General features: G+C 39.8%; 2 protein-coding genes across 2 annotated transcripts; both read left to right on the top strand.

Annotated features, from left to right (window-relative positions):
• The first annotated feature begins 3,472 nt into the window (after positions 1 to 3,472).
• Positions 3,473 to 7,413, top strand: LOC115689328 (chromatin modification-related protein eaf-1). The gene is made up of 6 exons (XM_056316187.1): positions 3,473 to 4,209; positions 5,400 to 5,511; positions 5,594 to 5,765; positions 5,859 to 6,046; positions 6,345 to 6,482; positions 7,146 to 7,413. Exons 1-5 carry the CDS (start codon positions 3,605 to 3,607, stop codon positions 6,468 to 6,470), a joined length of 1,203 nt encoding a protein of 400 aa, XP_056172162.1. The 5' UTR covers positions 3,473 to 3,604; the 3' UTR covers positions 6,471 to 6,482; positions 7,146 to 7,413.
• A 2,897-nt stretch (positions 7,414 to 10,310) lies between these two features.
• On the top strand, positions 10,311 to 11,661 carry LOC115689286 (major latex allergen Hev b 5-like). Its single transcript, XM_030615285.2, has 2 exons — positions 10,311 to 10,468; positions 11,227 to 11,661. Exons 1-2 carry the CDS (start codon positions 10,454 to 10,456, stop codon positions 11,482 to 11,484), a joined length of 273 nt encoding a protein of 90 aa, XP_030471145.1. The 5' UTR covers positions 10,311 to 10,453; the 3' UTR covers positions 11,485 to 11,661.
• The last annotated feature ends 4,241 nt before the right edge of the window (positions 11,662 to 15,902 follow it).

Below are 15,902 nucleotides of genomic sequence, written 5' to 3'. Positions count from 1 at the left end.
ACTTTTTAGGACAACAAACACTTGATAAAATATATGCCCCTAAGTAGATAAGTAGATTTTTGACAACACCCATTGAATTGTTATCTAAATTTAACTAAGTACAAAGGTGCGTTTGGTCGACCTGGATAAAAGTCGGGATAGGATATGTTTTATCATATCCTATGTTTGGTGGTGGTCGGGATAGGATAAGGTCGGATATAAACCGGATATAGCTAGATAAAAAAATCCGGGGAGGGTGGGATAGACCGGATAAATTTCTAATGCCTATTTTTCCATAAATCCTACGCTCCACTCGTCATCTTCATCCCCATACCTTGTGCGCTTTCACCAAAAAAATTTCTCGTTTTCCCTTCATTGACTCCTCCGGACCCATGAATAGAAAAAATAAAAATAAAAATTATCATATCCTACTTTAAATCCGTAGTCCACCAAACAGTGGACATGATATGAAGAAATCCCAGGATTTCTTATCCTATCCTATCAAATCCTATCCTGTTTAGAAATCCGAACGACCAAACGCAGCCAAAGGTCTTGTTTAAAATGAACAATTATAGGAGGAGGACCCTAGAAACGTTCTTGTTGACCTACCCAATTGGCTGCCCTATATCACAATCAAACCCAATTCTTTAATTGTCTTTTTTTTTTTGGTAACCCAGGGAACCCCACAGTACGGCCGAGGAGGGAGAACCCAGGGCGACACGTGCTAGTCACACACTGCGTCTGCACGCAGTTAAGTCGCTCTGCGGCGCCCGGATTCGAACACCCAACCTTTGCGAGAGGAAGAGTGCATTCCAGTAGCGCCATTTCAGGGCGGGTGGTGAAATTCTTTAATTGTCAATTTCTTCATAAGTGATAAAAAAAAAAAGATCCTATATCTTGTGATACTTTTTTAATCGAGACTATACGCGACAAAATTTGATCAGAATGGAAGTCCATGGATCTCATCAAATGAGATTTGTCCCAAATACGAGCTCTTCACAATCTCGCTCTATGTCTTTTCCTTTACCGTGTTGATGACGACGTCGATGCAGTCACATATTGTTTTACTTGAAATCTCATCCGATGCGACCCATATGAATTCGATTGCGAATAAAACCTGATACACTATCTGTATATTTCTTTAACTGAAATCTTCCATTTTCGGCACTCGCATAGACAGGCGACTCATCTTTCATCGGACAACTTAAACCGAAAGAGAAAGTTATTAATGGCCAAGGCATGATTGAAAAAGTTTCTTAAAGCATTGGATGATTTGGTAAGTCCCTCTAAACTCAATGACGATAGTGCACATTTTCAAATCGGTCCACAAAATGTAATTACTCTCTTAATTTTGGCCACAGAATTTGGTCAATCTTGACCTTCAAAGCTCTTCCTACCATGTCCATTCTCGTAGACTCTGCGTCGGTTGTATTTTAGGTATTGACATGGACTAAAGACAAAGAGAAAAAGGTACAAGAATATGGTCGGCAAGTGACCCACTTTTCAATGCAAAGACAGATTCACTCCTTCAGCTTTTCTTTTCTATCCCCCTTTTTTTTTTTTCATTTTTTTCTCCCTTTTTTTCCTTTTAATTTTATTTTTTTTATCTTCCTTTGGTAACTTTAATTTAAAGGGGGAGACAGCTGCAACCGATCATCCACGTTCATACCTACATGTTCCTAAGGTTAAAAGTGACATCACATTTCAACAAAGACAAGCAAAATTGAGTGACTTGACTAATATCTAAATGTCTCTTATTTCAAATTCGAATTTAAAGCCCTCTCATTTTGTGACAATTGAACTTGAGTTCCTAACATAGTTCAAATCTTTAAACATTCTTTCTTTTTGTCTCCATACAACAATAGAATTTATCTATTTTTAACTGCATAAAATAGACATGTGATGATAGCATATAAATCGACTCATTCAACAGACAAACTATGGGTATTAAAATTTGTTATCTTCAAATTTCATTTCGTTTTCGGTGAGAATTAAATTCGTGCCGTGGGGTTAAACGTCGTGAGAGAAAATGACATGCGGTTCTAATTTGTCGTCAAATGAGCAGAAAACAAACAGGAGAAAGTAAGGAATAAAAATCATAAGTTGGCAGTATTAGTTATAATGGGTAAACAAAGCATAGGACTGCACAAGTCAAGAAAATAGGAGGATTTGATTACGCTCAAATAAAACTTAGAGGACCAAGTTGCACAAATCCAGGAAAGAGGACTTGATTGCACAAAATAAACGTTAGAGGATCAAATTGCACAAACGTTGAAACATAGAGAACTAAATCTGTTCTTGATCCTAAGGCTGCATATGGTTGTCTGAATTCGGATTGTGATAATATAGGATAAGGTGAAATTATAAATCCTCCGAATCGTAGAAAATCTCGTCATTTATTTCAGGTAACCTTAAATAGGATTCAAAATTTTTGGTGGGAAACTTGATCTTCCACTCGGGTCGTCACTGAATTGCTCACTTAAGGACATGCAAAAGAGCCATCTTTCGCCGGTGTCGATTGATGCCAAAAACAAGAGTGCCCAAAACGAAATGCAAAAACTAAACAAAACCATGATACCCTTTTGTTCGTGCGATCCGAGTGTAGAGACCTCTCTCAAGATCTCCTCATCTGCCATGAGTCTCTACTTCGAGAAGCCTTCGGTAAAACTCCATGTAATGAATTCAGTCGCATCCGAAAAAGGTCTCATAAAAGCAATAACATCGCTGAAAAGCAATTTGCAAAAACCAAATTGGACCACCCAAGGTAGGAACACAAACCCGAATGGTAAAACTTACTCTCCCTTCAGTAAATAGCGACTTCAGGAAGAAGCAAAATGAAGCCATTATTCAGGAACTTTGAAATGTAGCGACTTGCAAATTGGCCCCGTGGTCAGAGGTGACGACAATCGTCATTAGGCTCCCGTTTACCGCCATCGATTGCCCGGGGATGACGATCGGCGATGGTCGGAGGCGACGAGAACTCGCGATAGTCGGAAGCGACAACAATTAGTTGCTGTGACGGTATTCTTCACGGCTGTAGCAGGCAAAGCAATATCCGGGATACGTTACTCCTTTACTCCATGGTTGGAAGATAACACAACATCTCTTAAGCCATTTTTTAATCAATCCGGGTCTATGTTATCGCTGTCCAAAATTTCTTACCCGACGTGCTAATTCGTTATTTTATTCGGGCCCAACCAAACGCAGCCTGAAGAGACTTTGTCCAAAAACGATAACCAAAAAAAAAAAAAATGAAAAAAACAAACAACATTAATAATGAGAAAGAAAGAAAGAAAGAGAAGAGAAGAGAAGAGATATAAACCGAAAAATGGGAGGACGCGCATGGGCATTTTCGTCATTCGAGGCTCTAAAGAGGGAGAGAGAGAGAGAGAGAGAGAGAGATAGAGATGGAAGAAGATAGAGATAGACAGACAGACACACCAGAGGAGAGAGACAGAGAGGGATAGAGAGAGAGAGAGAGAGAGAGAGAGAGAGAGAGAGAGAGAGAGGAAGAGAGGAGCAGCACAGGGAGAGAGAGAGAGAGAGAGAGAGAGAGACAGGGGGGAGTTCGTTAATTCCGTTAAGGTCAAGGGAGGGAGGGAGGGTTGGGTTTCCCCCCATTGTGATGAATGTGAACGCGGCGGGGGGGAGGAGGATGGTGACGGACCAGGAGATAGCGCGCGGGGTGGAGACGGTGCTCCGGCAGTCGGACCCCAACTCCGTCACCACCATCAACGGCGTCGTCCAGCAGCTGGAGGCCAAGCTCGGCCTCGACCTCTCCCACAAGGCCCCCTTCATCCGCGACCAGATCGCCCTCCTCCTCCGCTCCCACCCCCTCCACCCCCGCAAAGACCCTTTTGCCCCTCCCCACCACCACCCCCACCACCCCCACCAGCAGCAGCAGCAGCAGCAGCCGCAGCCGCAGCCCCCCTCCTCCTTCCTTCCCCAGCACCACCACCACCACCAGCAGCAGCCCCACCACCAGCAGCCGCAGCCCCAGCAGCAGCAGCACCAGCAGCAGCTCTTCCCCCCTTCCCATTTTGCCCTCCAGCCCCCGCAGGATCTCAATTTCCGCCCCGCTCATGCCCCGCCCCCGGCCCCGGCGCCACCCCGCATGGCTCAGCCGCAGCCGCAGCAGCAGCAGCAGGCGCTCCCTCCCCCGGCCGCCGCCGCCGCCGCGAAGGCCGCTCAGAGCGCGGCTCCCGCGGCCTCGGACAGCGCGAAAGAAAGGTTTTTTTTTTTTTTTTCTTCTTTCCTTCTTTCCTTTTGTTCCTCTTTTGTGCCGTGTTGTCTCTCCTTCGTCTTTAGGGTTTGTTCGGGGGACGTGCAATTTCTGCCGCTAGCGTGTGATTTGGGTTTTAGGGTTGCGGGATTGAGGTTTGATTGCTTTGATGAACTTTGGGCGTGTTAGGGTTTTGCCCCCGCTTTTCGCTTTCTCTTTTGTGTGCTGTGTTAATTGACAGTGATATGGGCTTGAATATGACCCATTTTTTTGGTGTGGGGGGCTTAGCTGAAGCGTGTGCTTGGAAATGATGCTGAGGGTTCTAGAGAAGGGATTGATGCACTGAGGCTGCACTGACACAGATTCGTGAAGCAAATTTTCCGGGGAGAGAGAGAAAATGGATTCTGGGGGTGTGTGGCTCAAACTGTTGATTGGGTTGCGGATTTTATGTTGTATGAGTAACCTAGTGAGTTGCAAAATCTTTTTTTTTTTTGTCTGCTCGGAGTGTTCTTGTGATAAGGTGGGGGAAAGCAACTATCTTTTTGAATATTCGCTTGACGCGAATCATGTGTCGGGATGTTTTACTTTTGTGGTGGGAGTCTGCTCGGATCCGTTCTTTCTGTAGGATGCGTCAACATGATTTTCTATCTCATGCTTGAAGTTCATTGCCTACGGCTTGAAAAAGTCTCTTTTCTTTTCGAGATTGGATCCTGGAGGCTCTTTCGCAATCTAGATTTTTGCCCGTGTCTGTCGTTGAAATTTGTCTGAGGGTGCCCTTGTTTGCCACATTTTCGATATATTTATCTATAGCGAGGTTTATTTAGTGAAGCGATATCTCTTTTCTCCCTCTTTTTTACTTGATTAACAATGCGACGATTCAGATGGTATGAGGATTCTGGGATGTTTCAACTTGAACTTGAGAACATGGCAATGTAATGATGTTTCTTTCCCATCTTGCTGCTAACTGGTTTCTAACAAGGTTTTTTTTTTTTCCAAGTGTTGAAGAGCATATTGACAATCCTCTTCGTTTGAATGTCTGGCTCCCTCTTGCACAATCATTATTCTTTTGTCATCCGATGTCATGGGTTGGATAGCAATGCAAATCTTACTAGGTTTTAGTGCATCAGTTGGTGTTTTTCTCTGCTGTTTGCTTCTAAATGTGCCACAACTTACGTGATGGTGGATGATCTTATTGCAGTGCTCCAGCTGGCGCAAAAAGAAGAGGTGGTGCAGGGGGTCTGAACAAAGTATGTGGGGTTTCGTCAGAGCTTCAGGCCGTCGTCGGCGAGCCAGCATTACCTCGGACCGAGGTGGGAAATTACTCTTCAACTAAAATGCTTCCGCGGTAGCCACAATTAAATATGCTGAAGAAATCTTCTTTGCTTTATCCAGATCGTGAAGCAGCTTTGGGCATACATAAGAAAGAATAACCTCCAAGATCCAAGTAACAAGAGAAAGATAATCTGTGACGATGCCCTGCGTTTGGTATTCGAAACAGATTGCACTGACATGTTCAAGATGAACAAGTTACTTTCTAAACACATTATTCCCCTTCAACCTACAAGTATGCAAAGTGTTCATAAAGTGATACTTACTCTTTTCCTAGTCCCTAAGATGGATTCTATTGAGCATTTTTTTCACATTGTAATGTCTTCAGAGGAGTCAGGTCAAGCGAAAAGATTGAAGGTCAGTGCTGAGTCCCGCAATATTGGTTCTCAACCTGGTCCATCTCCTGTAATAATATCTGAAGCGCTTGCCAAGTTTTTGGGAACTGGAGAAAGGGAAATGCTCCCGTCAGAAGCTCATGGACGTGTTTGGGAGTACATTAAGATCCATCAACTGGAGGTATGTAACTTCTAATCCTTATTTTTAGCTTTTCCATTGCTCGTAATTTTTGAATGTCTTTCGAAAGCAAATGGTACTTTCTTATGACATTCTACCATGTATCAGACTACCTTACTGTTTTTGTGGCGTATTTTCACAACTGTTTACCCATTTATGTGTGGTCAGGAAGTTCCTTGTCTTTGCTATTTCAACATGTAAGAATTGGTAGCTTTTAAGGAAAAGCCAGAACCGTAAATGTGTTGAATCTGGTTATAGTTGGTGTTCTGTTTCTTCTGAATTTTTGCTTTCTCTTATACAGGATCCTTTAAATCCCATGGGGATACATTGTGATGCCAGGCTTCGGGAGCTTCTTGGCTGTGAAGGCATATCTGCATTGGGAGTACCCGAGATGCTAGAACGCCATCACTTATTTAAGCGATCATGATAGTGCCAGCTGGTGAGCGTTCAAAGGTTCATTTTAAGCGATTGTTCCCTATTGTTCCACAGTTTTGGGAAAGAATTGTTTCATGGCAGTTGACATGTTGCATAAATTTGGTTAATTCTTTTCTCTCTGTATGTTAGCATCTGCAGTGAGCGAGAAATTTGGTTTATGACCTCCATATTCTTTGTTTTACTCGCAATGTCCCCTTGCAAAAATTATGCAAGCCCTAACTAACCAAAATATACTTGGAATGTGTTTGATCTATGAGTTATAATTCTTTGTGGAACTCATCTGTAGACTGGGTCGTTCCTCCAGCATAACTAAATTGACAAACGTCTAAGCATATGGTAGTATGTAGGTGGTTAATTCTATGGGTCTGCGACTGAAATAATTAAATTATTGATTGGTACCTTTCCTGATTTTTTTATAGTATTTCTCCTTGTATGACAGCGTGATAAATTTCCTCATTTTAGTATCGTTGTCAAATATATGTCGCAGCTCCTATGAAACCATAGAAATATCCAAAAAGTTGGTTTTCCTACATTTCTAAACCAATCGAACTAATGTGTACTTGAGGCGGATTTTATCCTTGATAAATAAATGATTTTACTCTGCTCTTTTCTTGGGGTTCAAGCAAAAAATGTTGCAGGTCTGACCAAGATAAGTATGTTCTTGCAGGTGCACTGAACCTTTACCACCTGCCTGCCTGGGATGGTAGAAATGTTAGTTGAGCAGCTTCTGTTTAAGTCCTCTCTTAGGTCTTTTGTGCATTAACAAGGTTAGGTCATCTGATGTTTCATATCTGATGTTTCATACTTTTGTCCTAGACCAGATGAAGATATGTAGCATGGGCTAATTGCAAGTAGTATCTGGTAGAAATGCTTTTGTTCTGATTTTAGGCTTACATGCCTCTGTTTTATTGCTAATTTTCATTCTGATTTCCTGATCTTAAATCTTATGGTGATGGATTGATGTGTTGGTCCTGAGATGGTCTTCAGCTGCTTGTTTCATCCCCTTAACTGGGAAGACAAATCCTCAGTGTGAACTGTCGTCAAGTTGATGTTCTTAATGTATATCGTATCTAGTAATCTGTCCAGAGGGAATGTGTGAAGGACTTCAAAACCTCACCTTTGAAATCTATGTATAAATGATATACATCCATACTTTGCTGCATCGGAAGGAATTTCAACACTCACAAAAAATGTAGAATTGCCGAATCATGGATGTAATGGATGGCATGCTAAGGTTTTTCTTTCGTAAAACTTCATGTAATGTGATCAGGGAAATTTTCTTGCAAGCATGTAATCAAGGTTCATTGACGGTAGCAAAAGGAAAATTAGCAGTGAGACAGATGCATCCACAATCGTGAGTTTTGGTTCATGTGGACTCGGGATAAGGTCTGTTATCTTACTTCGCAAGGACCCGAAAAGGGAAAGAAGTGAAAACACAGGTGATCAGCTTTGGGTGGTGAATCCACACAGAACTTGTCAAACCAACCATCTAATTCTCAAAGAGAGTAGCTCATCAGTCTGCACAAACACATGCTCTTTGAACATGTTCATATGCGCTCGGATCTCTTTAGAGTTTGGTTTCGTTTTGGGTTATGGTGGCCCTCATAAAGTCTACTGATTTCAAAAGAATACGTATGGAGTCATCCTCTTGAAATGGTTTTGCTGTCAATACAGAGAAATTGAAAAGCCGAACAATAGTCAAGTTCCAAGAAGATCTCCGTTTTTCAAAACATAACTATTGCCAAATTTGGCAAACCAAAATCATCAATTTGATAGACTAAAGTACTTCTAACTTGATACATTTTCGACGAGTACTTTCACATGTTAAATTGGTCGTTTCCTTTTGAAATCATGTAAGATTATGTATCAGAAGAGAAGAAAAGATCATGGTGGTGGGTTGCTGTGCTAGTCTCCCCCGAGGAATAGTCGAGGTGCGTGCAAGCTGGCTCGAACACCTCGGTTGCCAAAAAAAAAAAAAAAAGATCATTTAGAGTCAGATATGTTAATTAACAACCACGGAGACGACCGGTTACGATGTGCATATTAGGTTTCAACCATGACAGAGTGCAAAGGAATCTTTTTTTTTGGTAAGGAGTGCAAAGAAATCTTAATCTTGACAAATTCAAATAATTGGCTTAGTGGGGCATAAAGGTTAGAGCTTTCTAGTGTTGATTTGACTATGGTTTTGCAGGTTTCCAAATTGTTGTGTTTGATATCATTTGAAAACTTTACCAAATGAAACCCAAGACCACTATAAATGCCTGGCTGACTAGCATTGTTTGTATGGATTTCTCACCACACTTCGCTTAAGGTATATCGGTTCCTAAGTGGATTGGTTTCAAAAGAAGAACTTGGAACTGATTATAGGTCTCGGTTCCAATTTTTTTGGAACCAATACTTTTCTCTTATTAAAATAACCGATTCTTCTTACTTAAATTTATTATATCTAGCCTAAAACACTAAAATGAAATACATCATAGAAAGTGAAACAATACAAGACGGGTGGAAGAATTGCAAAAATTGATTAAACTTGTCCATAATGTGCCGAAAATGAGCTCAAATGCCTATGGCCCTGCGTAGTCAGGTTTCTAGGTTGAACCAGACGTTCCTAAGCCTAGGCCGGAACCCGGAACAGAATCAATGTAAGGCCAAATTCTAGCTTTCTGAAACAGAGAACTTGACTGGCTCTCCCTGGAATTGGCCCAGAATTAGACCGACAGCGCCTTGCTTCCCAGATCGAACCAAACCGGTGCTCAACCCCTAGTAATGATCTTCTTGCGTTTTGGGTTAGAGAATCTGCCATACATTATTGGCGGAATAAAGCTAAATGAATAATTTGCCATGGAATATCGTACTTTTTATGGCTTTGTTTGATACTTTATTCATGGGAAATTTACTGCACAAGACTTGATGAATAAACTGATCGTCTGTTGGCATATCTTTTTCTCCAAAGTTGTTAGAAAAGAAAGTACTTTATCTGAGTGGCCCTACTAAAAAGGCCAAATAGAATTCGAATGAAACTAAAGAAGGTCGACTTAAGCTAATGGAAATCACAGAACATGGAAGCATATGATGCCAATGCTTTTGTCACCTTCAAGACCTGCACAGAAGCACACTGAAGCAAAGAGATGGATATGATGCTGATACGAGAGAGAGTTGGTCTCCACAGTCTGCCATTTCACCATTTGAATGTCGCAAAAGTTGGTGATGAATGAATGAAACTTGCAATGATTATAGTACAAATTGGTGGAGTTAAATGACAGCCAGAATTTCCGGCCAGACATGCTTATATATTCATGGTCTTTGGCGTATCGCTGACATGATGCATCGATTTGCTGATCTTCTTCTTGAACGCGAGGTTATTGTAATCTAGCTGTGATTCAACAGAGTCAGTCAATTACAATAAGGATTTGCGAAAAAGCACATTCTCTGGACAGTGATCTGTCGGCTAAATTGCATCACATACCTACTGAATCAGTGACACTACAGATGGAAAGTACTTACAAAAGCTGACTATGAAAAACTTAAGTAACCATGAACATGTGATAACTTCGCGTAAGGAAAAGACACGGTACCTGATCACAGCATCGCCAAATCTATTTAATAACGTCAGTCTATTATTGTGTTGAGACAGGGTCGATTACAATATAAAAAGACTTCCTGGGTCTCCCTCTAGCAACTAAACTATGATTGGTTTGGTCTACTGAACTGAACTTAGACCATACTTTCTCTGGCCCTCGCATAGTAAATTCCACTTGGACACTTCTGTCTTTTTCCATTTATTCCACAGCTCTTTTTTTTTGGCCAACAATTCCCCACTCTTTTACTCCATTAGAATCTGGCATTCATATCTCTCTCTTTATAAATAGACCTCATGCTGTTTGTTCTCTCTGCACTTACACACTAAGCCACACTCATTGCTTCCTCATTCCCTCAGTGTCCCAGCTTCTCTTAAACTACCCTTCAACTCAATCAATGGCCAGTGTTCAGGTACATAAGTTCACAGCTTTATCTTTACTACTGTAGGAACCTTTGGAGTCCAGTTTTCATGGATGAAATCCAGCTCACTGCACTTTTGTTTTTCCTTTATTCATTGACGCAATCAGCACACTCCTTCTTGACCTAGTCAGAATTAACTATATGCATTCAATTATGTGTTGTAAAATAGCTTTTATGCTGAGATGCACACAAGCATCTATTCAGATGCCTAATATTCAAGACTATTTAATCCGCTGCCATAGCAAAATGAGGGAAAAAAGGCTTATTAGGTCCACAGTCAACGCATACATAAAGAAAGCCAATCCGTGGGCACGCATAATGATACTACTTCAAGAAGAGCACTAGATAGTTATGTAAACTTAATTGAAATCATGAACAAGCATATATTTTTTTTTTATCAATAGTTTCCTTTTAAGGTCACCAAATGACAAGCGTGAAGAAATAGTGTTTGATGGGGTTCAGAGAATTGCAAACCAACCTTAGCCCTTTATGGTGAATCAAATCGCTGAAACCGAAAGCATCCACTGCATCAATCTGCATCGGGGTCATCTTTGCTTTATCACGTGGTATCCTTCATCATGTGCTGGTCACCACTGTAGCTGTCAGTTAAAAACATAACAGATCAGTTAGCCTTCCGCTTGCAAATACTCAATTCTTGATCTTTACTTCGTGTTGAGACAGAACATAACATGTACGATCAAAATCAAATAGATAAAAGAACACCAGAGGCAAATGAATTGCTTTCCCAGGTTTCAGGATCTCCAACCGAATTTGAAGAAATCGAAGCAGCTGACGAAACAAAGGCTGAAGAGACAATTGCAGAATTGGAACCAGCCACTGATCATGATGGCGAAGTTCCTTCAGAGGAAGCCATAGAGGAAGCCGATGAGGTTGAAGCCGAAGAGCCACCAGAGGAAGAAACCAAAGAAACTAATGTTGAAGTCACTGAAGAACCAGCTGCATCACCGGAAGAAGATGAGAATCCCCTCGAAGAAGAGGAAGAATAAATCTTTTGCGTGAGATAAGTGCTTGGAATTCTCCATTATACCCTATGTTTCCTTGTCTTTCTTATCATTTGCATGTCAAACTTGGTGAGAGTGAGACTATTATTGTTCTGTTTTAGTTGAATGGATGTAATCTCTAAGGTTTGTTGTATCATTTATTAACATGATCCTTTTTCCTCGTTGTCATTCTCCAAGGTTATGTTTTTCAATATACCATTGTGCTATTTCTATGTGATCTCTATAGTTTTACCATATTTCTATGCTAAAATTAAGGCCAACTGAAAGAAACAAAAATCAAACACACACAAACACCTTGAAAAAATGAAAATTTGCAAAGAAGTCTGGGTTTCTCCAAGCTTTGCAGCTTCATCAACTGAGGTTTATTTAATTGGCAAAGAACGCGCACACTCAAACCCACGAACAAAAAGGGATAAACACACAGTTAAGCACATACTCACAGAGAGAGAGAGAGAGAGAGAGAGAGAGAGAGAGAGAGAGAGAGAGAGAGAGAGAGAGAGAGAGATCATAACCCGTCCATTTTCCATGTGTTACTAGTTACCATTCCTGTGTATACTTTTTTTGTTACTGTCAACGTCAACTTCTAATTCATTCGATCCTAAAGCTACTGGCCGCATGCTCTTGAGTGATAAACTTGAGACACTCTCGAATTACATCCAGCAAAGGATACAGTGGAAGCAAGAAGATGAAAAAGCACGTCTGGGATGTCGATAACAGACCGGACAGCTGCAGAGACCTGGAGATTTGAAGCCGAGAAATCAAACCGCGAAAAACCTCTGCTGGTAGATAGTTTAAGGATGTCCAAAAGAAAAGAAGAGCCTTTTTCTGCCCCACTGATATCTTGCTCGCCGCCTATGGAAAAAATTAAGAGAAAATCGTGATGACAGGGGGAACAATATGTGAAACCGGCTAGTATTCTACATTCTTTATGTTCAACACAGGCACAACATACACAATGAGAAGGTTCAGCTACTTATGCATATGCTCATATTTCAGTTTCCAGATTCCTTTACTTTCAAGGGTACAATACTATTAAATCACACTGCAATTGAATTACTAAAATCACATCATCCTCAACTGCTATTAACTTGCTGAACTTCAACTAATTATTTTCTCGTTATGAAATGAAACCATACAGATACTGTCACTTCTTCGAATGCTTTAAGCAACAAGCAAATTGCTGAAAATCATATCATATGCACCAGTACGAATTCATCCAAGTATTATCTATCTTAAATCAGGGAATTAAATGCTCAATTTTCCGTCAAAAGTTCATAGAGGTGTCTCAGCAAGAAAGCACTCATACAAGTCATGCTGTAGAGCCCAAAACATTCCCAAATCGTGAGAGTTTTTCTCCTTAAAGACTTCAATGGTTCAATCAGGAGACAAGTATAGCCTTTAATGCCTTCATTCTCGGAGATATACAAAGACATCAAGTTCTGCAAAGGAAGAACTTGCACAATGTTATCTCAATTATGTTCTGTTTTAGCTCCATGAGCTAATAAGAAGCCAAGATTTTTGTGGAAAATCTGTTGAAAACAGAAGCCAAATTCCTCTAAAAACACCGGTATGTACCAAGGGACACTAAGCACTGAAAATTACTGGGGCAAATGTCAGAATGAAAATTTCCTTGAAGCAAGAAAAAAAATCATTCCCTCATCATCTAGTAAGATCATATACATCCAGTGAGAACCGTTGAAGCAACAAGAGAAGCATATCAGAGGATCACATACAAGCGAGGCCATGATCACATTGTCTATGTGCTCCATGAGGTTTCTACAGAGTAGATATATAGAAATTCATCAGAAAATTATTTCTGATTTATCAGTTGCAAGCAGTGCAATTAATAGACTACATCCAGTTATAGCATAATCACATTAAAAACCAACTTTACCACTTCTCCAGCGAATGCAAGAAAGATTGAAATTGTATGTAAAAATCGTTTCCCCTAGCTTTCATGGAAGCAACAGTAAGGGCCAAGATTGCTACGTGATGGCCACCGGGTAACGTAATAGTAAATTACTAGTTTTATTGCCATAGAGCGACATAATTACCTAGAACTGATGTATCTTATTTGTACTCTTATAGAATCCATGCATAGCTACTCTAACAGGCAAGATTGCTCCGAGACAGAGGAGATCTTATCAAATCAGTAGTTTACATAATAAATAAAGACTTGCTGCAGCAAAAGTTAGATGTTTCTTCCCGAATCATGGTTTAGAGAAAAAAGAAAAGAGATCCCTTTAAGAGCCTTGAGCAGTGGTTATGCTGAAAATATATAGAACCGTTTAAAATCTTACGTGTGTCGTTGAGATTCAATTCATTGCACTTAAGTAAACGATATGCTCTAGTCTATTAAAAACTTCCAAGAATCGTTGAAGGTTGATTCATATTAAATGTGACAAACTCGGAAAATTTTTATGTGCTTTTGCTTTCAGCAATATATTAACTAATGCCTACCGTTTGTGTCTTTCCAACTACAAATGCCGTTTACGTCGACTGAGACAAAAGTTTTGACACAAGTAATTTACATTTTATGAAAGTGCTAGGATGGACGGAAATCTTTGTGTGTAAAAGAAAATGAAGAAATTGGATTCAGTTGGCAGATTATTATCTCATTAACTGAAATGAGCTTTGCAACTCATCAAACAAAAAGGTTTCATGTATGTAACATTACTAATTTTAGCATGATACAGTAGGAAATCGTTGATAATGACAAGACATATAGAAAAGAACTGCACGTAATTGATAGTCAATCCACAATCTGGTGCCGAGAATCCAGGGATAGTTTCTGAGATCGGTTTTTATAAAGAAAATTCATGGTCACGTAAGAGACAAACGAAGGTGTTGTCTCTTTTAGCAGGGTAAAGGGTGGCAAAAGGTAGCGTAAGATGAGTTAGAAAGATGTTTTTTCTTAGTTATTTCACCTCTGTGGAATATCTTTCTACAAAAGGGGAAAAAACCATGATGAGATTCTATTGAAAGGGCTATTGAACAGTTACTTTAGGCGAAGTTTGCAATTCGATATAAGTATTTTTAACAAGAGTCAACCACACAATTCAATGTGTTTGAGAAAATAGATGTGATTCTACATTTTCAGAATAATATATAGAAGTGTTAATGGAGGGACTTTTGTAAAGGAGAATCGAACTTCTTAAGCTGTATGGCAAAGCACTGTCTGTTACTGAAGTCATTAACCATGGAAAGCACGGTTTTGTCCTGTGAATTCTTGACAACGTGGTACACGCCGTAGTAAGTTGGCCATTCTGTGGGACAATCGGCGTCGTTGGGCTGCAAGTTTGAGATCAGCTGGAACTTCAGGTCGTCGATATCCATGGAGGATTAGAAGGAGAGAAGGCGGTGAGAGCTTGAAGATTGATCTTTGTCAGTAACCCAGCAATGGCGATAATGGGGGAGAGAGAGAGAGAGAGAGAGAGAGAGTAATGGTTTATGAAGATGAAGAAGACAAAGGAATTGGTTGAAACTTGAAGAAGAAGCGGAGAGAGGGAGAGACAGGGATGTTGCATGCAAAACGTGACTCAGAAAAAGAAAATCAAATTCATTTAACTCCTTTTTCTTCTTATTTCTTTGCCTTTCTTTACTCTTATATATATTTTCCAGTATTGGTGACAGTGTGTCAAAGGTGAGATTTTACTTGCCACGTATTTTCAAAGGTGACATAATTGTCTTTTTTCTGTTTATTATTTAAGGACTTGAAATCTTGCAAATTCAAAATTATCCGGGAAGATATTAAATGAGCTTTTATTAATTAATTCGTCCTTTTTTTTTTTACATAAGTAGTGTTAAAAAAGTGTCAAAGACTATTCACGTGGATAGTTTAGTGTTGAAATTTCACTTGTCATGTATTTTCGGTGGCGGCATAATTGCAATATGTCCTTTTCTGTTCATTTTTTTTTATGACTTGATAAACTTGAAAAAATGGTTTTCTATAATTAGAGTTTCCAAGTATCCAAGAATGTTAACATGGACAATGCATTCACTTGTGATATATTTTCATAGCTAACCTATTTATCATTCTCTAGTTATATTTTCTTTAATAACTTGATAAATTTGGGTTAACGTTGAAAACCTGTCATGTAGTTAAGATTTTACTCAGCATGTATTTTTAAAGGTGACATATTTGCAACTTGTCCTTTCCTATTTGTTATCTAAGGACCTGAAATCTCGCAAATTCAAATTATTTTGGGAAGATATTAATTGAGATGCTGAGCACTTGTCCTGTACTTTATAACTAACTAGCCTACAATATCTTTCTCTGATTATATATTCTTTAATAACTTGATAAATGTGGGTTAATATTGAAAACTTACCATATATTTGAGATTTTGCTTACCATGTATTTTGAAAGTGGACATTATTGCAACTTATCTTTTCGATTTATT

This window comes from Syzygium oleosum, unplaced genomic scaffold (genome assembly GCF_021117445.2).
Source record: "Syzygium oleosum isolate NSW1041296 unplaced genomic scaffold, Sole_v2.1 Sole_v2.11, whole genome shotgun sequence".
Classification (NCBI taxonomy): domain Eukaryota; kingdom Viridiplantae; phylum Streptophyta; class Magnoliopsida; order Myrtales; family Myrtaceae; genus Syzygium; species Syzygium oleosum.
This window is presented reverse-complemented; position numbering and strand designations above follow the sequence as displayed.

Bases quoted from the DNA above. Each gene is read 5' to 3' on its own strand.
- LOC115689328 (XM_056316187.1), top strand. From the start codon at position 3,605: ATGAATGTGAACGCGGCGGGGGGGAGGAGGATGGTGACGGACCAGGAG. The intron at 4,210-5,399 runs GTTTTTTTTTTT...ATCTTATTGCAG, and splicing joins TCGGACAGCGCGAAAGAAAG to TGCTCCAGCTGGCGCAAAAA. The intron at 6,047-6,344 runs GTATGTAACTTC...TCTCTTATACAG, and splicing joins TTAAGATCCATCAACTGGAG to GATCCTTTAAATCCCATGGG.